This window comes from Epinephelus lanceolatus, chromosome 9, assembly GCF_041903045.1.
Source record: "Epinephelus lanceolatus isolate andai-2023 chromosome 9, ASM4190304v1, whole genome shotgun sequence".
Taxonomy (NCBI): Eukaryota; Metazoa; Chordata; class Actinopteri; order Perciformes; family Serranidae; genus Epinephelus; species Epinephelus lanceolatus.
This window is the reverse complement of record NC_135742.1, coordinates 46,765,971-46,793,183: the sequence shown is the minus strand read 5'-3', so window position 1 is coordinate 46,793,183 and position 27,213 is coordinate 46,765,971. Positions and strand designations below refer to the sequence as shown.

The 27,213-nt window shown below is 40.2% G+C and overlaps 1 protein-coding gene across 2 annotated transcripts in view; it reads right to left on the bottom strand.

The window, feature by feature from the left end:
* LOC117252396 (TNF receptor-associated factor 2-like) overlaps positions 1–27,213 on the bottom strand; it is a 180,044-nt gene that overhangs the window by 148,105 nt on the left and 4,726 nt on the right. For both annotated transcript variants that reach the window (XM_033619233.2, XM_078171015.1), the window contains exon 4: positions 12,678–12,839. In XM_033619233.2, the coding sequence (XP_033475124.1) occupies positions 12,678–12,839 (162 nt within the window). The remainder of the gene's footprint in view (positions 1–12,677; positions 12,840–27,213) is intronic.

The window sequence follows — 27,213 nt, the reverse complement described above, 5'->3', positions numbered from 1 at the left end:
AACCTCTTCTAAAAAATCTCATAAAAAGCCCACCCTGGATCCAGGGTGGGCAGCAAACCAGCTGTGTGACTTTATCCATGACAATAATTTATTTGAGGAATTTCAGTCAGGATTTAGAGCGCATCACAGTACAGAGACAGCACTTGTAAAAATTACAAATGATTTTCTGATTGCTTCTCACAAAGGACTAGTCTCTGTACTTGTTTTATTAGATCTTAGTGCAGCATTTGACACAATTGACCATCAAATTCTGCTACAGAGACTGGAACATTAAATTAGCCTAAAAGGTTCTGCATGGAGCTGGTTTAAATCCAATTTTCCGAGTGATTTCAGTTTGTTAATGTTCATGATGAATCATCTTTACATACTAAAGTTTGTTTCACATGGTTCTGTGCTTGGACCAATTCTATTCACTTTATATATATATATATATATATATATATATATATATATATATATATATATATATATATATATATATATATGTATACAGTACAGGCCAAAAGTTTGGACACACCTTCTCATTCAATGCGTTTTCTTTATTTTCATGACTATTTACATTGTAGATTCTCACTGAAGGCATCAAAACTATGAATGAACACATGTGGAGTTATGTACTTAACAAAAAAAGGTGAAATAACTGAAAACATGTTTTATATTCTAGTTTCTTCAAAATAGCCACCCTTTGCTCTGATTACTGCTTTGCACACTCTTGGCATTCTCTCGATGAGCTTCAAGAGGTAGTCACCTGAAATGGTTTTCCAACAGTCTTGAAGGAGTTCCCAGAGATGTTTAGCACTTGTTGGCCCCTTTGCCTTCACTCTGCGGTCCAGCTCACCCCAAACCATCTCGATTGGGTTCAGGTCCGGTGACTGTGGAGGCCAGGTCATCTGCCGCAGCACTCCATCACTCTCCTTCTTGGTCAAATAGCCCTTACACAGCCTGGAGGTGTGTTTGGGGTCATTGTCCTGTTGAAAAATAAATGATCGTCCAACTAAACGCAAACCGTGAAGGCCTGATTCGCGCAGTGTCCTCTTAACAGTTGTTCTAGAGATGGGTCTGCTGCTAGAACTCTGTGTGGCATTCATCTGGTCTCTGATCTGAGCTGCTGTTAACTTGCGATTTCTGAGGCTGGTGACTCGGATGAACTTATCCTCAGAAGCAGAGGTGACTCTTGGTCTTCCTTTCCTGGGTCCGTCCTCATGTGTGCCAGTTTCGTTGTAGCGCTTGATGGTTTTTGCGACTCCACTTGGGGACACATTTAAAGTTTTTGCAATTTTCCGGACTGACTGACCTTCATTTCTTAAAGTAATGATGGCCACTCGTTTTTCTTTAGTTAGCTGATTGGTTCTTGCCATAATATGAATTTTAACAGTTGTCCAATAGGGCTGTCGGCTGTGTATTAATCTGACTTCTGCACAACACAACTGATGGTCCCAACCCCATTGATAAAGCAAGAAATTCCACTAATTAACCCTGATAAGGCACACCTGTGAAGTGGAAACCATTTCAGGTGACTACCTCTTGAAGCTCATCGACAGAATGCCAAGAGTGTGCAAAGCAGTAATCAGAGCAAAGGGTGGCTATTTTGAAGAAACTAGAATATAAAACATGTTTTCAGTTATTTCACCTTTTTTTGTTAAGTACATAACTCCACATGTGTTCATTCATAGTTTTGATGCCTTCAGTGAGAATCTACAATGTAAATAGTCATGAAAATAAAGAAAACGCATTGAATGAGAAGGTGTGTCCAAACTTTTGGCCTGTACTGTATATATATACATATATATACATATATACATATAGTTTCTCTGCACTTGCTCCCTGTAAAATCCAGAACTGATTTTAAAATCCTTCTCCTAACTTACAAAGCTCTGGTCGGACTCCATCATATCTTAGAGAGCTCATAGTGCCCTATTATCCCACCAGAACACTGCACTTTGATAATGCAGGGTTACTTTGTGGTTTCTTAAGTCTCCAAAAGTAGAACAGGAGCCAGAACCTTCAGCTATCCGGCTCCCCTTCTGTGGAACCATCTTCCTGTTTCGGTCCGAGAGGTAGACACTCTCCACATTTAAGACTAGACTTAAGACTTTCCTTTTTGATAAAGCCTACAGTTAGGGCTGGCTCAGGCTTGTCTTGGACCAGCCCCTAATTTGGTTGACATAGGCCTAGTCTGCCGGAGGACCTCCTATAATACACAGAGCACCTTCTCTCCTTCTCCCTCTCTCCTCAGTTTCTGAAAAGTTTATTCTTCTTCATTTGCTAACATTCCCGTCCTATTACTGCATATCGCTAACTCGACTTTATTGCATGTCACTAACTCTGCTTCTTCGCCTTTGTGCTCCACTGTGTCGCAGGTTACCTCGTATTGCAGTTACGCCTGATTGTGTGTCGTGGTTACACTGCTGCCATGGTCCTGTCTGATGCCTCCTACTACTGCTATTATTATTAGTCATACTTCCACTGTTATTACACACATATGATTATTATTGTCACAGACATATCCTATCATATATTAATATATACTTACAACATATGCAAGCACAATTACGGTTATTATTATCATAACATTATTACTACAATTAATGTTATTGTAAGCTTTTGTCATATGGATTACTGTTAATTTATTATATTGATCTGTTCTGTATGGCAACTATTGCACGTCTGTCTGTCCTGGAAAAGGGATCCCTCCTTAGTTGCTCTTCCAGAGTTTTCTACCATTTTCTTTCCCCTGTTTAAGGGTTTTTTATGGGGAGTTTTTCCTTATCCTCTGTGAGGGTCCAAAGGACAGAGGGATTTCGTATGCCGTAAAGCCCTGTGAGGCAAATTGTGATTTGTGATATTGGGCTTTATAAATAGAACTGAACTGAAACTGAATTGAAAAGGAAAGAAGCATGAAACATTTGAGGTGTCATACAAAGTACAGTACAGGCCAAAAGTTTGGACACACCTTCTCATTCAATGCGTTTTCTTTATTTTCATGACTATTTACATTGTAGATTCTCACTGAAGGCATCAAAACTATCAATGAACACATGTGGAGTTATGTACTTAACAAAAAAAGGTGAAATAACTGAAAACATGTTTTATATTCTAGTTTCTTCAAAATAGCCACCCTTTGCTCTGATTACTGCTTTGCACACACTTGGCATTCTCTCAATGAGCTTCAAGAGGTAGTCACCTGAAATGGTTTTCCAACAGTCTTGAAGGAGTTCCCAGAGGTGTTTAGCACTTGTTGGCCCCTTTGCCTTCACTCTGCGGTCCAGCTCACCCCAAACCATCTCGATTGGGTTCAGGTCCGGTGACTGTGGAGGCCAGGTCATCTGCCGCAGCACTCCATCACTCTCCTTCTTGGTCAAATAGCCCTCACACAGCCTGGAGGTGTGTTTGGGGTCATTGTCCTGTTGAAAATTAAATGATCTTCCAACTAAACGCAAACCGGATGGGATGGCATGTCGCTGCAGGATGCTGTGGTAGCCATGCTGGTTCAGTGTGCCTTAAATTTTGAATAAATCCCCAACAGTGTCACCAGCAAAACACCCCCACACCATCACACCTCCTCCTCCATGCTTCACAGTGGGAACCAGGCATGTGGAATCCATCCGTTCACCTTTTCTGCGTCTCACAAAGACACGGCGGTTGGAACCAAAGATCTCAAATTTGGACTCATCACACCAAAGCACAGATTTCCACTGGTCTAATGTCCATTCCTTGTGTTTCTTGGCCCAAACAAATCTCTTCTGCTTGTTGCCTCTCCTTAGCAATGGTTTCCTAGCAGCTATTTGACCATGAAGGCCTGATTGGCGCAGTCTCCTCTTAACAGTTGTTCTAGAGATGGGTCTGCTGCTAGAACTCTGTGTGGCATTCATCTGGTCTCTGATCTGAGCTGTTGTTAACTTGCGATTTCTGAGGCTGGTGACTCGGATGAACTTATCCTCAGAAGCAGAGGTGACTCTTGGTCTTCCTTTCCTGGGTCCGTCCTCGTGTGCCAGTTTCGTTGTAGCGCTTGATGGTTTTTGCGACTCCACTTGGGGACACATTTAAAGTTTTTGCAATTTTCCGGACTGACTGACCTTCATTTCTTAAAGTGATGATGGCCACTCGTTTTTCTTTAGTTAGCTGATTGGTTCTTGCCATAATATGAATTTTAACAGTTGTCCAATAGGGCTGTTGGCTGTGTATTAACCTGACTTCTGCACAACACAACTGATGGTCCCAACCCCATTGATAAAGCAAGAAATTCCACTAATTAACCCTGATAAGGCACACCTGTGAAGTGGAGACCATTTCAGGTGACTACCTCTTGAAGCTCATGGAGAGAATGCCAAGACTGTGCAAAGCAGTAATCAGAGCAAAGGGTGGCTATTTTGAACAAACTAGAATATAAAACATGTTTTCAGTTATTTCACCTTTTTTTGTTAAGTACATAACTCCACATGTGTTCATTCATAGTTTTGATGCCTTCAGTGAGAATCTACAATGTAAATAGTCATGAAAATAAAGAAAACGCATTGAATGAGAAGGTGTGTCCAAACTTTTGGCCTGTACTGTATGTGTGTACTGGGGTTATAAATTCCATTCATTTATTCCAAATTTGATTGAACTTCTCTTTTTGGAACTTCAAAAAGTAAGTCAACTTTTCCATTTTAAAAATGATTCCATGCCAGTTTTTCCAATGTAGATGTACTAGATTTAGCCACATTCTTGAGATTTTTTTTTTTTTACTTGCTGCCAAAAAGGGCCTGCAGCAGCTTTGTATCCCTTCTCTGTTTAACAAACAAAACATGGCCCAGATAAAGTCTCAAAGTTCAGAGATATGCGAGTCTTAAATACTGTGATAAAGTTTGTGAAAATTTGAAGGAGGAAGTGTTCCTTTATGTGTTGAAAAACTTCTTTTTTAAAATAAATAAACTCTAAAAACCCTCTTGGATCAGCTGGAAAATGCATCATCACAAAGCTGAAAACAGGGCTGTTTGTCTGACTTCTTAGAGATACGTGGTTCTCAAAAGGACAGCCACGCTACAAGATGATCTGATAGAATATGATGAATTGCTGTAGATTAAATTACCAACCTGTACACAAAGGAGTTCAAATAAACACAACCTTAAACATCTACAGTAGTAAAATGCAGCATACCCAGCAGAAATATTAATTCAAACATCAGAATAGAAAAACACTGACAGCATGTTTACTGCACAATGACTATTGATTGAATGATTGATTGATTTTGCTGATAATACTTAAACAAAAAATAAAGTTTTGAAATACAGTACTTTTACTGTTGAGGAGTACACAGTGTTGTACTCTTTTAGTACTTTTACTGTAGTAAAGGATCTAAAAATGCCCATTTGTGTAGTATCTGCAGCAAATGCTGCTGCTTATTGTACTGGTATCAATGTCAATTTCTCCTCACTGCACCACTTCTTGGTAAATTTACTTTTAACAGTACTTCCACGGCACTAATCTACTTTGGTGATGTGCTACCACATACTTGCAGGCTGTCTTTGTAGTAAGCATGAAATTCTCCTCTGAAGTCCCCATCCAGTGCCACTGATAATTGAGCCGAGGAGCTAGCTAGATTAAGCAAGCGTAACCGCAGCGATGGTGGACAGTGAGGGTCAAAGATTTAGGATACAATTAATGGCGGTCATTTAGGAGCAGATGTGGCTCAGGAAATGGAGCGAGTCGTCCATTAATTGGACAATCGGTAGTTTGATCCCGGGCTCCTCCATTCGGCATATCACAGTGTCCTTGGGAAAATAAAGCCCCCCCAAATTGCTCCCAATGGTTGTGCCATTGGTGTGTGAGTGCATATGAATGTTTAACTCAGTAGCAGATGACACCTTCTTTGGTAGCCTTGGCCACCAGTGTATGAACGTCTAGTCGTGTAAAAACGCTTTAAGTGGTTCAAAGACTAGAAAGACGCTGTACAAGTGCAAGTTCATTTCCCATTCATATGTTGCATTTTGCCACACAGCGCTGATGCAAAACAAAACATGGTCACTCAAATTATGTGTTGTAGTGACGAGAGTAGGCTAATTTCAGCAACCTGACATCATTCACCTCACGGAGTTGTGCTTGCAGCCCCCCCCCCAAAAAAAAATTCAAAAACTCAGTGCATCAAATGACAAGTTTGCACCCATGCAAAATAGTTCATATTTTACCAGCAGTGCTCTCTCCTATCCATGAAGGTAGGTGGGGAAAAATTTCCAAAGCCTGCTCAGAAAGTCTCTACTTGTTTCTAGGCAGGGTCTTAAGGGTCAGTCTGGATGTTGCCAGTGTGGTTGTTCAGATGCTGATTAAACTGAGGTAAAATACACTTGCTAGTAAGAGCATCATAAGTGACAGACTGATTCTTCCTCAGTGTAACTAAATTTTTAACCAATCTAAATTAGACATTAATGCATCTCTAAAGAATGCATTCTTATATATTAGGATCCTCAACAGTTTGTGAATATTATGTTATATTGTGTTTTTGTATGAACATGGTTGCTGTGATAAATAATTTACTCCACTGGATGATTTAAGTATTATCTTATCTGAATTACCTTGACTTCCTGTCTTGACTGTGTGTGTGCCTTTTCAGGACCAAGTACATCGTGGCACCACATTTTGGTCTTTTTCCCAGCTGTATTGGGAAAGGTATTGCGCTGACACCTTAAACCCACCTAAGACACAAAATAAACTTGCAATTAATGAACATTTAAACAATCTGGCTGCCTATTTCAGTTTTTTAAGGATATAATCAATCAGTCTACTTTCTGCATTAATTGGGTGGTATTGTATCCTAAATCATAATCTATCACAATGGTGAACTACGATTCCAAGGTCTTTTATGACCCTTTTCTTATTTGTGATCTCAGCTTTATCACTTTAGGTCATTATCAGGCAGTTTTGGAATGTATCATTTAACTCTGCTGTCCAAACTCCGCTGTGTGCAATACAGAGAGAAGAGGAGGATTGTAAATGCTCAACCATACAGACAGAAATGACATGCCGTCATGTAAACAATATAAGTCATCACGTTATAAAGTGAAACGTTTCACCATATAACACAATAAATAGTATATTGTTATGTCATTATATGAAGTGTCTGTCGCTCAAAATAATATAACTTTAGTTTATGAAGAGATAAGATGGAGACTTGGAAAGTTTTTGGATTGGATTTATGAACCCTTGACCATTTTTGCACTGCATAGGAGTGACCCCTATCAAGTTGTTGGAAGTAACTATGTAACTTCTACTTTAAGTACATTTTAAACGAACTACTTTTTACTTTTACTTGAGTAGATTTTTAGATGGGTAGCTTTACTTGTACTTTAGAATTTCATCAAAGTAAAAGGTACTTTTACTTGAGTAGAATTTTTCAGTACTTTTTCCACCTCTGCTTGTACTTTATCTGAGTGTCTTCTTCTCATGCTACTTTATACTTCTATGCCACTACATCTCAGAGGAGAATATTGTACTTTTTACTTCATTACAATTATTTGACAGCTCTAATTACTAGTTAGTTTGCAAATTGAAAAGTTTGCACACAAAACATGAATGACAAAAACACAGCATGTTTCGACTGAGATTTGGTGGGTGCCAGTCATTTGCTGTTGTAAGCTGACTCCATTTCTGAGCTAAAATTAGCTAGTGTTGCACACTAACATTGTAGCAGAGCTAAAGAGAGGCAAGGCACTCTGAAACACCCATAAACATCACATCCTTTGGATTTTTCCCAGAAAATCTATCATGTAAATATAAATCAGTCCACAGGTTGCCAGAAGCAACCCAGGAAGCTGAGGAAGGTCTCAGCTTTTAAGTCGCAGTTAAGTAAAAATGTAACACAGAGTACCTTTAATGCATTCATAACAATAATACAATTATAATATATAATAACAGTCACAGGGGACATTTTTCCATATTTTTGCATACTTTGACCTAAGTAACACTTGCAATTCAGGACTAAATGTAAAAGAGTATTTTTACAGTGTGGTATAAGTACTTTTGCTCAAGTAAAGGGTCAAAATACTTCCCCACAGGTCATGCTTCTACTTTACCTTGTATTTAAATTTGCCTTTTCGGGGACACAAGACTATTTCAAGTAGGCTGGATTTAATTATAAAATATCAATTAATCAGGTTATACTAAGCTAGAAAAAAAATCACTGGCTTTAAGCTATACCAATTTGTAACAATTTGGTAAACTTACCCTGTAGGCGTTATAACGTCCGGCGTTTGGATACGTTTTAGATTTCCTCCAAATCTGCCCAGAGGAAGCTTGGAAGTCTTCCAGCCACGTGTGAACTTCCTCTTCTGAGGTAATTCTCAATTTAATCTGTGTCCTAAACTGAGACTCCGTCGTCTCCTCAAAGGAGCACACCAAATAAACGTATCCCTCAGTTTACAGTTTTTGAAAGAAAACAGCATTTTCATAAATCCCTATACCCAGCTATCTCCTCTCACTAAAACATCAGTCTAACGTTTGCTTAAACTTTTAGCTAAGGGATAAAACCCACTATGGTTACCATGTTAGCTAGCATCCAGTTAAGTAGCTATCATCTTTTTATCTATTACTGTATCTGTCAAACAAACTTAACACTAAATCTTGATTTTCAAAAGTGGACAGTCTCCTGTCCCTGGATCTCCCTCTGTCATGTTCAATCTAAATGTTGGCATCACAAAGTTGACAAATAAGGTAGCTATCTGATTAAACCAATGTGTAACAAGTTTTATTTATCTTCACAGAAGAAAGCACCAAATGAGGTTCCAAATGAAATCAGTTCTAGTGGAGCGCAAAAACGGGGCAACCAATAACATTTTGTTTCCGTTGCCATCCTTGAATTAAAAATAAAAAAAAAATAAAAAAAAGAAGAAGAAAAAAATTGCATAGGCCACATCTTCATAGCTCCTGTTTCCAGTGTATCCATGGATGTACATACAGCTATCACAAAAGTACTGGAGTTTCAGTATAAGGAGTGTCCTTTCTCTATCATTTCTGAGGGGATTTATCGATAGTTATTAGCGATGGACTTTAGAGATAATGATATCCTGTCATGTTTGAAGCAAATTGTGATAATCAGGTGCTAAAGGTTTAAAGTACCTTAAAGGGCCAGTGTGTAATATTTGGCATGGTTTATTGTCAATCTGAATCTGAATCTGAATATTCTACCCATTAATATGTTTATACAAGTGTATAATCGCTATAAAATAAAATTCGTTTGGTTTTCGTAGCCTTATAATTATGCTTTTATATATATATATATATATATATATATATATATACATATATATACATATATATGTATAGCAAGGGCCTTGCTTTAGAGAGGTCGCCATCTTGCGCCACCATGTATGTACGGCAGACCAAGCGGACAATCCAGCCAGCCAGAGAACGCGTTTCACGTGTAAAAATGAACCAACGAAGACAGTGGGAGGAAGGAAGAAGGAGGAGGAAACAGCAGAGAGTGTTAGTAGTTCGTAGATAGAGAGTAGTGAAAAGTTTTTTTAGTTATAAAGTTTGCGAATGGACCACACTTACCACGCAACGGGAGAGAATGAACCCGAACCGTCATCTGCGAGGAAAAGAAGACGCAACTTCACTCCTTGTGATGCACTCTCTGTGGCGCTTTTCCTCCTGATGATATATCTCCCCAACGATGGTAGCACCGAATCCCATTCTGTGCATTCAGCCTCTCTTCTCGCCCGCTCAGCATCAAACACATGGAGTTCCTCATCTGTATGCTCCAGCTCAAACAGGTATGGCTCTGGGTCTGTGTCCGCTACAAGAAACTCTTCAAAATCCCGTTCAAAGTCATCCATTGCAGCTACGATAGTCCGGAGATATCGCTAGGCTAAATAAACAGCTGAGCTCTGTTTACCGGCTACGCTGTCAGTCAGTGGCTGGAGATTGGTGGAGCAGAGGGGGGAGGGGGTACCCACTCGGTATGGTATACGAGTATATGTGTATGGAGTGTGTGTGTTACGCTAGAAGAGTCAGAGTTTGGGACGGAGCCTTTTACCCCCTGGAGTGTTACCGGAGTTTTTGGAGTGTTCAAATAAACTGGCCTTTTTCCCGAACGCTACTCTGGTCTCCTGCTCGTGAGGGATTCATTACAATATCGTAACATGTTTTAGATTTCTAAATAAACATTCACCTTGTCGCTAGATAGATCTACTCCTGAAAAACTTGTGCACAAGGCTTTTTGTCCCTACGAGGCCACCGTCATTTACCCAACGGGAGGGGTGCGTGAGTGAGCCCTGCAATCTAGAATTTGATCACTGATGTCACTGTTTTCAACCCATTTTACACACTGGCCCTTTAATACCCTCAATTAATGTGTGTCATGGCCGCTGCTGCTACTGTAAATGTGTAAGTGTACCAAGTCAGCAGCCAAACTACAACAGCTAATGCCAGGTTGACAGTGGATGAGGAACCCCCCGATTTGTTAATTGCGGCACAGCCACCTGTCAGCAGTCACCTGGCCTTTCACACCAGAAGCGCATTTCTCAGTGCCGGTCAGTAAACAATTCTGCTCTCTGCTCTGTTTAAATCACATGTAGAGTTCTGTCTGTGTGTGTCTGCATCTGCATGTGGATCTGTCTGTCTGTCTGTGTGTGTGTGATTGCATGTGTGGGGGTGTGGGTGTGTGGTTCTGTTCATCTATCTCGCTCTCTGTTTAGACACAAGTGACAAATATGTGGAAGCATGGGGTGCATATTCTACTATTTATCATTGTCAGATCATTCATTTAATATACACCTCACATCGTTAACAGTATGTTTTCACTGTGTTTTCTTGCCAGATTTGCTCACAGCTAATGGAAAAAATACACCCGGCGCTAAAACAGATCACCAGCGCTCAGCGCCACACCCCGCATCCAGCGTGAACAGTCCAATTACTCTATAACCCCTTTTCCACCAACATTTCGAGGAACTTTTATTACCAGGAATTTGTTTACCTGGGTAAAAGAATTCCTGGTAATCTGTGTGGTTTGCGTTTCCACCTCACCTCAAGTTCTGGAAAATTTATTTCAATTAGTGTGATGACGTAGATGATTCGGTGCATGTCCTGTGTTTGGCTCCGCCATCTTGGCTGGTTACGTGCTGGTAGAGAGTTGGGGCTGTTTGTCTCAGCCAGCAGCTCAGTTTAGAAGTATTTTAAGATAAGTGTCTGACTAAGTTAGTCTACATACAGATAGCTGTCATTTGAGCTTATTGCTAACAATTCGCTATCAGCCAAACTAGCGTGCTGTCCTTGTGTAAGGCATAATGTTAGTGTCGGTGGATGAGAGACTGTGGACGGAGGATACTGAATATCACTGTCTACATGTTTACATGTTCATGCTTGCTGAACACATGTATTCAATTCAATCTTTATTTCAGACTCAGTTCGGTCCATAAAACACACAACTACAAGAAACAGTAACAACAATCAGACACCATGATAAAGTATTGGCTTCTTTCTCGCTAAGGTTTAATGTCACTTACAGTAACGACTGTAGCTGCCGTCAGCATGAGTCATTTTCAAGTTATCTTCACTTTGTTTTCACCACAGCTGCTCGGCTGTTCACCTGTTACCGTGTCGCATTAGTGTGTGTAACGGTCTTTAATATTTTAGCTCCGGGGCTAATTTAGTACCGGGTTTCGGTACCCATCCTCAATCAAAACAGAAACGAAGTGAAGCTTGTAGAAATTAAATAAAGCTTGTGGCGGCTGTCCGTATCAGGAAGTGCGGAACACTGCAAGTGTGCTCCACCAATCAGTGTTCCTCTGCAAACAGCCCCGCCCCTCAAGAATTCCGGGTAATCTAAAAAGTCCTACCCCCCTACTAGGTACTTTTTCCAGCATAAATTTGGGGATGAGGGAAAGTTTTTTACCCGGGTAATTTCGGTGGAAACGCGCAGAGGTTTTTCAAAATTCCGGATAATTGATAACACTTCCTGCGGCGGAAAAGGGGCTAATGTGGGCACTGAAAGCAAGCGGGCAGCACTCCACTGCGTCTGGTGTGAACCCGGCTTAACTTTCTGTTTCTTAAACCACACCATTTAATTTTCTTTTTCACCTCTCACAATATTTTTGCCTCACATCTGTCCCTTTTCAATTATTCTGCTTCATCATTTGAAAATCTCTGACCAATAGTAAGTGCGGCACACAATAACAGCTATTTGTACATACAGTAGGTGGGGGCTTTAATAACCCCTCTTACGATAGTAAACAAGAGGTACAATCTCGATAATGAAAATCCACTGCAAGGGTATTTAAATGATCGGCAGTAGTCAGCAGTAAATATGAACCCTAAAGACAGAAAGTCCCTAGGACACATTCAATCTGAAAACTGTTTGTACCCTTTGCTGCAGTTTCCAGGTTGGCCAACATGTTTCCTCAAAATGGTGTATAAGTATGTGCAATGGGCTTTGAGGTACTTTTTCTCTTGTTTGTTGGGTGTGTCAAAGGTGTTACCCAATAAGCAGCAACATGTATATAAACCCTGTCCTATTAAAAAGGCAGTGCGCTTGCACATTACAACATACACAACAGGGTGTTCAACTAGCATTTTGCTACGCACCCTAGGAGTCAGTGGACAACTGAAGGTTATCACATGACCCAAGGTCTGTACTTCCATCATGTTATGACAAATGGAGAAATACTTGAACACTTTTTGATAATAGTAATACAAAGAAGCCTGACCTTGATGTTCTTTAACAGGAAGGGTTCTTTGCAGTATTTGCAGTTGAGGGTCCTCTCTGGACATTCTCTCTCGTTGTGGCGCTCCTGCTCATTGGCTCTCATCAGCTCTTTGCAGGAGGGACACAAGATGATCATGAAGTCACAGTTACCCTCATGGTTGGCCTGCAAATGACCAACAAAAAAAGCTTTATTGTTTATTAAACTTGGGTGTACCTTGAACTTGATAAATGACTGATTGTAGATTGTCACCAGAGGGTGTATGTACATACACTGAATAAAAATATATACACAACACTTTGTTTTTGTTCCCGTGTTTCACTGGCTTAAGTTTAACATCTAATATCTAATATCTAACATCCAATAACTTAATTATACACTCAATAGATTCATTCCTCTCAGACTTTGGTTGCAATGTTGTTAAAATCCACGTTAGTTAACACTTGTCCTTTTCCAAGATAATCTATCTACCTGACAGGCGTGTCAAAGTACATGATATATTACGTCAGGTTACTACACAGGTGTGCCTTGGGATGGTCACAATAGAAGGAAACTCTACAATGTGACATTTGATCTTGAAAAAGACATTTATTAGGATCTCACATAGCTAATGCTAAAGAAATGTATTTTCTAGATACAAAGACTCAAAGTCAGTATCTCCTGTGACACCATTTGTCTCATGCAGTGCAACACCAAGTTGATCAGGTTGTTGACTGTGGCCTGTGGAATATTGGCCCACGCCTCTTCAATGACTGTGCAAAGTTGTTTGATTTGTTTTGTCAGCTGACAGTTACATTGTTGCCACTGCTGGCTTGACAGATTACACACCATTTAAAACAGATTTCCTGCCTGTAAGTTCAACTGCCGTTTGCAACGGCATTTATAAACTCCAACTGGTGATATCAATCAATCGTTTCATGGCAGGGAAAGGGAACTTTGTTTTAAGTGTTTGGTTTTTTTGTTGTGGTGACAAAGATGTTACCAGTGGAAACACTGTGGAGCACAGGTTTGGCCCCTGCTTTGCTGTGGTCCTAAAAAGACTGCTGTTTTCTTCCTCTTTGGCAGTTTTGGCAGCGCCTATCCCAGTGCACTGAGCTTCTTATGATTGCACCACCACATCAGCATTATGCCACAAATGCAGTTACAAATGAGAGAAATCCAACAAGTGCAACACTTGTTAGACAACAGTGTTTTCCATGGGGCATCGGTGGCTTAGTGGATAGAGCAGGTGCTCCGTGTACAAGGCTGTTGCCGCAGCAGCCCGGGATCGAGTCCAGCCTGTGGCCCTTTGCTGCATGTCATCCCCTCTCTCTCGCTCCCCCTTTTACACTTGGCTGCCCTATCCACTGAAAGGCAAAAATGACCAAAAACATACAGTACAGGCCAAAAGTTTGGACACACCTTCTCATTCAATGCGTTTTCTTTATTTTCATGACTATTTACATTGTAGATTCTCACTGAAGGCATCAAAACTATCAATGAACACATGTGGAGTTATGTACTTAACAAAAAAAGGTGAAATAACTGAAAACATGTTTTATATTCTAGTTTCTTCAAAATAGCCACCCTTTGCTCTGATTACTGCTTTGCACACTCTTGGCATTCTCTCCATGAGCTTCAAGAGGTAGTCACCTGAAATGGTTTTCCAACAGTCTTGAAGGAGTTCCCAGAGGTGTTTAGCACTTGTTGGCCCCTTTGCCTTCACTCTGCGGTCCAGCTCACCCCAAACCATCTCGATTGGGTTCAGGTCCGGTGACTGTGGAGGCCAGGTCATCTGCCGCAGCACTCCATCACTCTCCTTCTTGGTCAAATAGCCCTCACACAGCCTGGAGGTGTGTTTGGGGTCATTGTCCTGTTGAAAAATAAATGATCGTCATCGGGATGGCATGTCACTGCAGGATGCTGTGGTAGCCATGCTGCTTCAGTGTGCCTTCAATTTTGAATAAATCCCCAACAGTGTCACCAGCAAAACACCCCCACACCATCACACCTCCTCCTCCATGCTTCACAGTGGGAACCAGGCATGTGGAATCCATCCGTTCACCTTTTCTGCATCTCAGAAAGACACGGCGGTTGGAACCAAAGATCTCAAATTTGGACTCATCACACCAAAGCACAGATTTCCACTGGTCTAATGTCCATTCCTTGTGCTTCTTGGCCCAAACAAATCTCTTCTGCTTGTTGCCTCTCCTTAGCAGTGGTTTCCTAGCAGCTATTTGACCATGAAAGCCTGATTTGCACAGTCTCCTCTTAACAGTTGTTCTAGAGATGGGTCTGCTGCTAGAACTCTGTGTGGCATTCATCTGGTCTCTGATCTGAGCTGCTGTTAACTTGCGATTTCTGAGGCTGGTGACTCGGATGAACTTATCCTCAGAAGCAGAGGTGACTCTTGGTCTTCCTTTCCTGGGTCCGTCCTCATGTGTGCCAGTTTCGTTGTAGCGCTTGATGGTTTTTGCGACTCCACTTGGGGACACATTTAAAGTTTTTGCAATTTTCCGGACTGACTGACCTTCATTTCTTAAAGTAATGATGGCCACTCATTTTTCTTTAGTTAGCTGATTGGTTCTTGCCATAATATGAATTTTAACAGTTGTCCAATAGGGCTGTCGGCTGTGTATTAACCTGACTTCTGCACAACACAACTGATGGTCCTAACCCCATTGATATAGCAAGAAATTCCACTAATTAACCCTGATAAGGCACACCTGTGAAGTGGAAACCATTTCAGGTGACTACCTCTTGAAGCTCATCGACAGAATGCCAAGAGTGTGCAAAGCAGTAATCAGAGCAAAGGGTGGCTATTTTGAACAAACTAGAATATAAAACATGTTTTCAGTTATTTCACAATTTTTTGTTAAGTACATAACTCCACATGTGTTCATTCATAGTTTTGATGCCTTCAGTGAGAATCTACAATGTAAATAGTCATGAAAATAAAGAAAACGCATTGAATGAGAAGGTGTGTCCAAACTTTTGGCCTGTACTGTATCTAAAAAAAAATAGCGTTTTCCATTATGACACACATCAGAGTACTGTCAAGAGCTGGAGGCGGGACAAAATTTGATGAAGGCAGCCGCCTTGTAGTTCTCTATTCAGCACTCTAGCACTACCGTAAGAAACCTCGGAGTAATATTTGATCAAGATTTGTCTTTTAATTCTCATTTAAAGCAAACCTCACGGACTGCATTTTTTCATCTGCGTAATATTGCGAAAATTAGGCCTATCCTGACCCGAAAAGATGCAGAAAAATTGGTCCACGCTTTTGTTACCTCAAGGCTGGATTACTGTAACTCTCTATTATCAGGTAGCTCTAGTAAGTCCTTAAAAACTCTCCAGCTAATTCAGAATGCAGCAGCACGTGTACTAACAGGAACTAAGAAACGAGATCATATTTCTCCTGTTTTAGCTTCTCTGCACTGGCTCCCTGTAAAATCCAGAATTGAATTTAAAATCCTACTGTTAACTTATAAAGCTCTAAATGGTCAAGCTCCGTCATATCTTAGTGAGCTCATAGTGCCATATTATCCCACCAGAACACTGCGCTCTGAGAACGCAGGGTTACTCGTGGTCCCTAAAGTCTCCAAAAGCAGATCAGGAGCCAGAGCCTTCAGCTATCAGGCTCCTCTCCTGTGGAATCATCCTCCTGTTACGGTCCGGGAGGCAGACACCGTCTCCACATTTAAGACTAGACTTAAGACTTTCCTCTTTGATAAAGCTTATAGTTAGGGCTGGCTCAGGCTTGCCCTGTATCAGCCCCTAGTTAGGCTGACTTAGGCCTAGTCTGCCGGAGGACCCCCTATAATACACCGGGCTCCCTCTCTCTCCCTCTCTCTCTCTCTCTCTCTCTCTCTCTCTCTCTCTCTCTCTCTCATCCTATTACTGCATCTTGCTAACTCGGCCATTCTGGATGTCACTAACTCGGCTTCTTCTCCGGAGCCTTTGTGCTCCACTGTCTCTCAGATTAACTCATACCGCAGCGGTGCCTGGACAGCGTGACGTGTGTGGTTGTGCTGCTGCCGTGGTCCTGCCAGATGCCTCCTGCTGCTGCTGCCATCATTAGTCATTAGTCATACTTCTACTGTTATTATACACATGACTATTGTCACACAAGTATACTGTCAGATATTAATACATACTTTCAACATATTGTACCACAGTAGCCAGAACTATAACTATAATATTATTACTTTCATTAATGTTGTTGTAAGCTACTGTCATTACCTGCATCTCTCTCTCTCTCTCTCTCTCTCTCTCTCTCTCTCTCTCTCTGTCTCATTGTGTCATATGGATTACTGTTAATTTATTATGCTGATCTGTTCTGTACGACATCTATTGCACGTCTGTCCGTCCTGGAAGAGGGATCCCTCCTCAGTTGCTCTTCCTGAGGTTTCTACCTTTTTTTTTCCCCGTTAAAGGGTTTTTTTTTGGGGAGTTTTTCCTTATCCGCTGTGAGGGTCTTAAGGACAGAGGGATGTCGTATGCTGTAAAGCCCTGTGAGGCAAATTGTGATTTGTGATATTGGGCTTTATAAATAAAATTGAATTGAATAAAATTGAATTGAATTGAAAAACCCTGTATTTGGGCAAGAGGATTGAGCTGTGGAGGAGTGAGTGGTGGATCTGACTGAGAAGCCAAGGACACTATTGGTAGAAGGGCTGTCACTCAAAGTGGTCTGCTGTAATTATGCGGGACTTTAAATAGTAAATGGTAAATTACTCTGTATTTGTATAGTGCCTTTCTAGCCAACCGACCACTCAAAGCGCTTTTTACACTCACATTACAGTCAAATTCACCAATTCACACACACATACACTGGTGGCCGAGACCACCATACAAGGTGCCACCTGCATTACACTTTTTTAACACCTGTATGGTGTAGAAAGAAATTAGAAACAATTGACTTCATGTATAGCAAACGATTTATTTAAATGGTGTAAGGGCCACAAAATAATTTGAGTGTGGAAAAAAATGTTAAAACCATAACTTTTTTAAAAATGTAGACTACTATTAGGACTTAATTTGTCAAAATATTGAATTTTAAAACGTATAAAAAACGATTCTCTAAGAGTGATGTTATATTTGGTGACATTACACACCAAATAGCGGACACAGCAGAATCAGTATCTTCTTTTCTTCACTTCTTAAAATGCATTTTTATAGACTTGCTTTTATGTGATGTGGTCTCACTTCTTTTATTATTTATTTTTATCCTTGTTTTTATTTGTTTTATTTATTTTATTGATTTTATGGTTTCATTGGTATTTAATGTTGTTGTTTTCCCTGCTGTTGCTATTCTCTCTGCCTTTGCTATATTTTCTGTTGTTGCTGTACTGGCTGCTATGTTTTCGTTGAATGCTGCTACTGCTTTTGTCTTCTTCTATTTTTTAAATTATTGTTGTTGATCATTCTGGTTTTGCTTTGTTTGTCAAAGCACTTTGTAAACACTGTTTTTAAAAGGTGCTATATAAATATTAAATATTATTATTATTATTAATATTATTATTATTATTATTATTATGATTATTAGGGACCTCGGCTGAAGGACGCATGTCAGGACTGGCGAAAAATTTTAGTACATGAAAAAATTAATCCGAAAAGTGCCAAAATGGCCTCTCTAGCGCCACCTAGCAGTCTAGGCACACTAAAATGGCCGCTGTGGCTTGTAGGAATGACCTAGAAAGATCAAACCAAAACTGTCTTGTTCGTCTCGTCAAGGACTACAAATCACGCACTCGCATCCCTGACCTAAACCTAACAGGAGGTGAGCTATTTCCCTTTCAAAGTAAGATTTCGCCTCAAAAATGCTCTTTTTCAAAATTCCTTAAAAAAATCTAATCCTCCTACACCGTTTATCGTATGGGCTTCAAACTCACACACATCACAGATCAACTCGTCCTAATCAAATATTCTGTATAACTTTTTCATTACTCGAATGGTTTGAATTTTTTGGCGTCTTCCAGGTGATGTCTTACAAAACCTCCTGACAATTTTTTGTACAATACATATATACATACAAGCTTTATATTTCTGCGTTCAGAACAAGTTTATCTATCTGGTGATGCTTTCAGATTGAAGATCGGACCCACGGTTTGGAAACTGGAAGGACTAGTTCGAGACATTTTCAACCCATTCTGCTCTCACTCTGTCTGTCTGTCAGCCACATGCAGTCCTTAATTAGCATAACAAAAGCTTCACTTTGACAGACATAAGCGCGTGTGTGTGTGTGTGTGTGTGTGTGTGTGTGTGTGTGGTCACATATCTGACAGGATAACATTGACCAAAGTGACCAGCTTATGTGTCTCATTCCTACATTTTCCTAAATAAATGCCTGGGAGCAAAAACATGTAAATACAAGATCTCCAGGTCAAACTCTTCTGCCTCATTTACAAACTTATATCCTCACAGCAGCCGGTACACATCAAGCACACTTCCACTAGGTCACAGTATTTCAAATGATTATGGATGTGTTGTTTGATTGTCACACATGTCAAAGTTTAATTAGGTCACATGGCTAATGTCTACAACTTTCAAAATATAAGCTCACACCTCTTCATAAGAACCCTTTAGATTTTTCAAATTGAGTTTGACAATGATTGCATTCATTTGTTGTACACTCAAGCTTTCAACAGGTCAAGAGGTTTTAAATGACTTTAAAAATGACCTTAAAAGTATTTCCATTTATTTTATCAATTTTATGTCTCTGAACCCAAGTGATTGACCTGGAGGGTTGCAGTAAATCACCTCATTTCAAGTACAAGTCAATAACAGTGTTACAAACATCAGGAAAGAATATACATCTTTGAGGAAATGTTACATTCATCAACACAGTAGCCTCATCAAACACCTTTCTTTTGATTTGATTGACAGAAAAATTAAATGCTGTCTTTTAGATGCATACAACATTATGTATACTTAGTGCAATCTGTAACTCCCTCTGCCACAAACATTAAGTATGTAAACATGAGAGATGAGATATGTCATTTCACCACAGAAACAAGGATATGCAACTCACTCATGCATTACTGTGTAATTATGACCAATACAACTGATGCATCAGCCTGCTTCCTGCCATTAAAGCAACAGAATCTTCATTTTAATATTTCATATGTATATTTCAGGCTGAAGTAGTTCTTTGACCTAGCTCAGGGCCTAATAACAACTATTAAATTCTCCTTGACATGTATTTTATGGAAATTATTTCAATTTTTTCCCCCCTATAAAAACATTAGAGCTATGGAACAAACCATTAAACAATTAAAATCCTCAAAACATAGTTAATATTTAATATGTATATTTCACGCTACAGTAGTTCTAAAAGACTGACTTGTTCAAAGTGGCAAAAATATTAATATATTTTTACAGCAGTTTTTGGAAAGGTGATATTTTCTGTCCATAGGGATTTATACATTATTTTATTGAAGAAATTAAACACCATCTACAGTATATGCCACCGTTTTCCATCTGTCACATACTACTACAACCTTTAATACTGATAACTCTGTTGCTACATTTATGCTCATGACTGTTAGTTACATACTGTATTGTTATCCAGTTAAAATTTATATTATGTACATATATATTCATGTACTTACATCACAATGTGTTACACACAAAACAGGAGTACTGTCACAACAGGCCTTTGTCTTTTACAATACATGGGGTACACTTCAATTCTTAACAGCATGACAAACACCATGTTGTTGTTCACATTATAGAATTTCTTTATCATGACAGTGTATTACATTTCAATGTGGATGTTGCATTCTATTGACATAGCTTGTTTTATCAACATTTTGCCTCTCACAAATAATTCAAAATCTCTACGTGAGCTGGAAGCCGAAAAAGCGTGAAGCCGAGATCCCGACAACGCTGCTCACAGCTTTAATTATAATATTATTATATTACAGTGTATAAGGACATTTTATTGAATAGTTCTCTTTTCTGTGTTACACTTTGGAGATGGTCCCTGTTCACTCAGCTCACAGCAGGTTGCACACATACAGTACAACAACATCATCTGTCCAGCTAACACAACGGATCGTTTTGATGTAGCTCAATGTCTCATTTGGTAAAAGCGTTGTTTGTGTTTGGTGTTGTTCTTTAGGCACGCAGCTGCTGTCCCCTCTTCTTGGTACCGCGCATCTGCACTTAATCTCTTAGTGGTGCAGAGTACCTGACCGTACCGGCCTCCTTTCCTCCCTGGTTGTAAGTTCATATGTCAAAGAAAACACCAAAGATCTACTCGCGGTCAGAAACATTGTGAAATACACATGGTGAGACATGCTCCACTCACAGTCTGCTCTCTGCAGAGCCCTGAAGTCCCGCCCCCACCTCTGCACAGAGCCACAGTGTGCTGTTCAGTAATTTATTCAAACTGTATTAATACTGAACATGTCACAAGTCCAAATTGCACTAAATTTAAAAAGGCAGAGCCTTGGGTCCCCAGCAGTACACCAACTAAGTGTGAAGTAGATTGGATGGAGGGTTCCTGAGATATGCAAAGGACACACGGAAAGCCAGACAGAGATTTCTTGCTTTATAGTTATCATAAGTGCTATATCGTAGGCAACTGGACTTGACTGCGTTTCTTGAAGACATTTCGTCTCTCATCCAAGAAGTTTCTTCAGTTCTAAATGACTGGTACGAAGTTGCAGGCTTTAAACCTTGCAGAGTCATAGGGGCCACACGTGAGCTCTTAGTTTTAGTGCCGTTAAGGTCACAATGTGAGTCATTGAGCCACCTGGCCACCATGTGAGTCGTTAGGGTCAGGTGGGACCAGAGGTGAATGGGTGTAATTTCCCAGTTTGGGATCAACAAATGGTTGTAAGGTAACTATTAAGCTATCTATAAATAAATAAATAAATAAATATATATATATATATATATATATATATATATATATATATATATACAGTACAGGCCAAAAGTTTGGACACACCTTCTCATTCAATGCGTTTTCTTTATTTTCATGACTATTTACATTGTAGATTCTCACTGAAGGCATCAAAACTATGAATGAACACATGTGGAGTTATGTACTTAACAAAAAAAGGTGAAATAACTGAAAACATGTTTTATATTCTAGTTTCTTCAAAATAGCCACCCTTTGCTCTGATTACTGCTTTGCACACTCTTGGCATTCTCTCCATGAGCTTCAAGAGGTAGTCACCTGAAATGGTTTTCCAACAGTCTTGAAGGAGTTCCCAGAGGTGTTTAGCACTTGTTGGCCCCTTTGCCTTCACTCTGCGGTCCAGCTCACCCCAAACCATCTCGATTGGGTTCAGGTCCGGTGACTGTGGAGGCCAGGTCATCTGCCGCAGCACTCCATCACTCTCCTTCTTGGTCAAATAGCCCTTACACAGCCTGGAGGTGTGTTTGGGGTCATTGTCCTGTTGAAAAATAAATGATCGTCCAACTAAACGCAAACCGGATGGGATGGCATGTCGCTGCAGGATGCTGTGGTAGCCATGCTGGTTCAGTGTGCCTTCAATTTTGAATAAATCCCCAACAGTGTCACCAGCAAAACACCCCCACACCATCACACCTCCTCCTCCATGCTTCACAGTGGGAACCAGGCATGTGGAATCCATCCGTTCACCTTTTCTGCGTCTCACAAAGACACGGCGGTTGGAACCAAAGATCTCAAATTTGGACTCATCAGACCAAAGCACAGATTTCCACTGGTTTAATGTCCATTCCTTGTGTTTCTTGGCCCAAACAAATCTCTTCTGCTTGTTGCCTCTCCTTAGCAGTGGTTTCCTAGCAGCTATTTGACCATGAAGGCCTGATTGGCGCAGTCTCCTCTTAACAGTTGTTCTAGAGATGGGTCTGCTGCTAGAACTCTGTGTGGCATTCATCTGGTCTCTGATCTGAGCTGCTGTTAACTTGCGATTTCTGAGGCTGGTGACTTGGATGAACTTATCCTCAGAAGCAGAGGTGACTCTTGGTCTTCCTTTCCTGGGTCCGTCCTCATGTGTGCCAGTTTCGTTGTAGCGCTTGATGGTTTTTGCGACTCCACTTGGGGACACATTTAAAGTTTTTGCAATTTTCCGGACTGACTGACCTTCATTTCTTAAAGTAATGATGGCCACTCATTTTTCTTTAGTTAGCTGATCGGTTCTTGCCATAATATGAATTTTAACAGTTGTCCAATAGGGCTGTCGGCTGTGTATTAACCTGACTTCTGCACAACACAACTGATGGTCCCAACCCCATTGATAAAGCAAGAAATCCCACTAATTAACCCTGATAAGGCACACCTGTGAAGTGGAAACCATTTCAGGTGACTACCTCTTGAAGCTCATGGAGAGAATGCCAAGAGTGTGCAAAGCAGTAATCAGAGCAAAGGGTGGCTATTTTGAAGAAACTAGAATATAAAACATGTTTTCAGTTATTTCACCTTTTTTTGTTAAGTACATAACTCCACATGTGTTCATTCATAGTTTTGATGCCTTCAGTGAGAATCTACAATGTAAATAGTCATGAAAATAAAGAAAACGCATTGAATGAGAAGGTGTGTCCAAACTTTTGGCCTGTACTGTATATATATATATATATATATATATATATATATATATATATATATATAAAAAAAAATAGAAAAATGCCCGTGCACAGCTGAAGTCAAGGTGCTGGTACTGCGGCAGAAGTACAAACGTGTAAAGAAAAAAACACATAAATTGTGGCTACGTACCGAGCCTGATGAAGCTGTAAGCAAAACGCGTTGCTCTATTAAATTCTCGATCCTCTTTCTTAGTCCTGTCTTGTGTGCGGTACGTAGCCACAATTTATGTGTTTTTTTTCTTTACACACACACACACATATACATATACATATACAGTACAGGCCAAAAGTTTGGACACACCTTCTCATTCAATGCGTTTTCTATATTTTCATGACTATTTACATTGTAGATTCTCACTGAAGGCATCAAAACTATCAATGAACACATGTGGAGTTATGTACTTAACAAAAAAAGGTGAAATAACTGAAAACATGTTTTATATTCTAGTTTCTTCAAAATAGCCACCCTCTGCTCTGATTACTGCTTTGCACACTCTTGGCATTCTCTCGATGAGCTTCAAGAGGTAGTCACCTGAAATGGTTTTCCAACAGTCTTGAAGGAGTTCCCAGAGGTGTTTAGCACTTGTTGGCCCCTTTGCCTTCACTCTGCGGTCCAGCTCACCCCAAACCATCTCGATTGGGTTCAGGTCCGGTGACTGTGGAGGCCAGGTCATCTGCCGCAGCACTCCATCACTCTCCTTCTTGGTCAAATAGCCCTTACACAGCCTGGAGGTGTGTTTGGGGTCATTGTCCTGTTGAAAAATAAATGATCGTCCAACTAAACGCAAACCGGATGGGATGGCATGTCGCTGCAGGATGCTGTGGTAGCCATGCTGGTTCAGTGTGCCTTCAATTTTGAATAAATCCCCAACAGTGTCACCCGCAAAACACCCCCACACCATCACACCTCCTCCTCCATGCTTCACAGTGGGAACCAGGCATGTGGAATCCATCCGTTCACCTTTTCTGCGTCTCACAAAGACACGGCGGTTGGAACCAAAGATCTCAAATTTGGACTCATCACACCAAAGCACAGATTTCCACTGGTCTAATGTCCATTCCTTGTGTTTCTTGGCCCAAACAAATCTCTTCTGCTTGTTGCCTCTCCTTAGCAGTGGTTTCCTAGCAGCTATTTGACCATGAAGGCCTGATTGGCGCAGTCTCCTCTTAACAGTTGTTCTAGAGATGGGTCTGCTGCTAGAACTCTGTGTGGCATTCATCTGGTCTCTGATCTGAGCTGCTGTTAACTTGTGATTTCTGAGGCTGGTGACTCGGATGAACTTATCCTCAGAAGCAGAGGTGACTCTTGGTCTTCCTTTCCTGGGTCCGTCCTCATGTGTGCCAGTTTCGTTGTAGCGCTTGATGGTTTTTGCGACTCCACTTCGGGACACATTTAAAGTTTTTGCAATTTTCCAGACTGACTGACCTTCATTTCTTAAAGCAATGTTGGCCACTCGTTTTTCTTTAGTTAGGTGATTGGTTCTTGCCATAATATGAATTTTAACAGTTGTCCAATAGGGCTGTCGGCTGTGTATTAACCTGACTTCTGCACAACACAACTGATGGTCCCAACCCCATTGATAAAGCAAGAAATTCCACTAATTAACCCTGATAAGGCACACCTGTGAAGTGGAAACCATTTCAGGTGACTACCTCTTGAAGCTCATGGAGAGAATGCCAAGAGTGTGCAAAGCAGTAATCAGAGCAAAGGGTGGCTATTTTGAAGAAACTAGAATATAAAACATGTTTTCAGTTATTTCACCTTTTTTTGTTAAGTACATAACTCCACATGTGTTCATTCATAGTTTTGATGCCTTCAGTGAGAATCTACAATGTAAATAGTCATGAAAATAAAGAAAACGCATTGAATGAGAAGGTGTGTCCAAACTTTTGGCCTGTACTGTATATATATATATATATATATATATATATATATATATATATATATATATATATATATATATATATATAAATACACACACACACACACACATATAATACTTTACATATTAATGTTACTTTCATTTAAAAGTAACGAGTGACTGTACAATATTACTCTTTGTGTAGAGCAATGTGTTACTTATTACTTATCACTACTTTTGCATTACTTTCACCAAAATGATCCGAGAAGAACGACTATGCATTATAAACAAACAAAGCAGGTTATCACAGCAGGTTATCAACACACGGAAGCTCCAGTTTATTATAGTTCATTTCAAATTCAGTGCTGCGCAGGTCTGACCCATTCAAGCATTAACATACCATGGTAACCACTTTGTGGGCTATTAAAATCCCCTGGTTATATCAATATTAGTGTGATGATATAGAACATGTTAATAGCCTAGACCTTTTAAAATAAACCAGTAGCCTTGGACACTGGAAGAGTCAGGCAGGGGATCAAAGTCTGACAAATTATGAAATATGGATAAATATTTGTGGGCCTATCATATGAAACACTATGGACAAATGCTGAAGCTAGCACAACAAATGGATTGACGTGTGAGTCAGTCACAATGACGAGCACAAATTAATACACTGGAGCTGGAAGACCCACCTGTCGGTTCCTGTGCTGGTAAGCTACAAAAGCACCAGAGACAGAGTTATGCATAAGAACAGGACTGTGTGCCTGCATTGCTCTGCAGTTGTAGGGGGATGTGAATGGAAACACATAGTAAACACAACAACCTTCGTGGGACACTTTCCTGGTGGCGCACTGGCAGAAGTGGAGTGGCGTGGATGAATGAAAACAAAAATCTGTTTATTTTGGGTACTAACGCATTACATGCAGAGCATGTGAGCGGAGCGGAGCTGGAGCAGGGAGCGGAAGGATTTTGTGTTGAGCAAGGAGCGGCTTTTTTTTTTAAAAAAAAGGTGGAGCGGAGCCTTATCTCTCACTCCAATTTCGCTCCGGTCGCTCATGCCCCACCCCAGAATGCATCTTTGCACCTGCGCACACCCACACTATTTTCTTTCAAAACTATGGAGTTTACTGTGTACTTCAGAAAAGAAACTGAGAAGAGAAGCAGCGGTACCTTGGAGAACGGTCCCTAACTGTGGGGAGAGGCGAGAGGGCTTCCCTGGAGGTCGGCCGCTTAACCTGGTCCTTCTCTTCTACACTTATTTCCACCCAACCGACAGCGGTACCGTGTAGAACGGTCCCTAACTGCGGGGAGAGGGGAGAGGGCTTCCCCAGAGAATCTACCAAGCTCATGTTTTATTTGTGAATAGAAGATTACAGGTTAGGGTAGTACGATGCAGTTTTTTTGAGCGGAGTGGAGCGGGATAAAATTTATGATGAAGTGGAGCACAGTGGAGCGAAGAATGCGCAGAACCAAGTGGACTTATGACTTCTTACAACTTATAAACAGACAGTAACGCATGAGGCAAACATTTTTTGTAATTCTTCATTAATTTTAACTCTATGTAAATGGAATAAACATGATGTATACCAGCTAATGCTCCGCTTGTCTGCCTTAATGACATAGTTTACACATTTTTATCACTGCTGACTTGTTAAAAAATTGTTAAAATTAGAGTTCTACCAATACAATATAATAATATAATATCTATAATATACAGTAGTAGTAAAACAAATAACTTTAGGTATTAATTTTATATGATACGAAAGAATGAAGGCAAATCAGTAATACACTCAGAATAGATGACTACGCACAATGTACACTAAACTGATTAAGTTCTAGTGATGTCTAGTGGACACTTATGCGAATACAATGTATACCGAATACTACTTCATTGGTTTCCCCTCCAAAACTCGTGAAATAGTTGCATCCAATATTAAACGTGGAAAGACATCAGAATGTAGTGTTAACAGGGCATTTTCTGTCATCTAAACTCGCATTTTACATGTAAAGATGTTATATTTTTATCTGTTAAGATGAACAAGTTTGACTTATCAATACAAACATCAAAATAGAGTTTTAGAGCTAGGGTTGGGTACCGTTCATAATTGAACCGA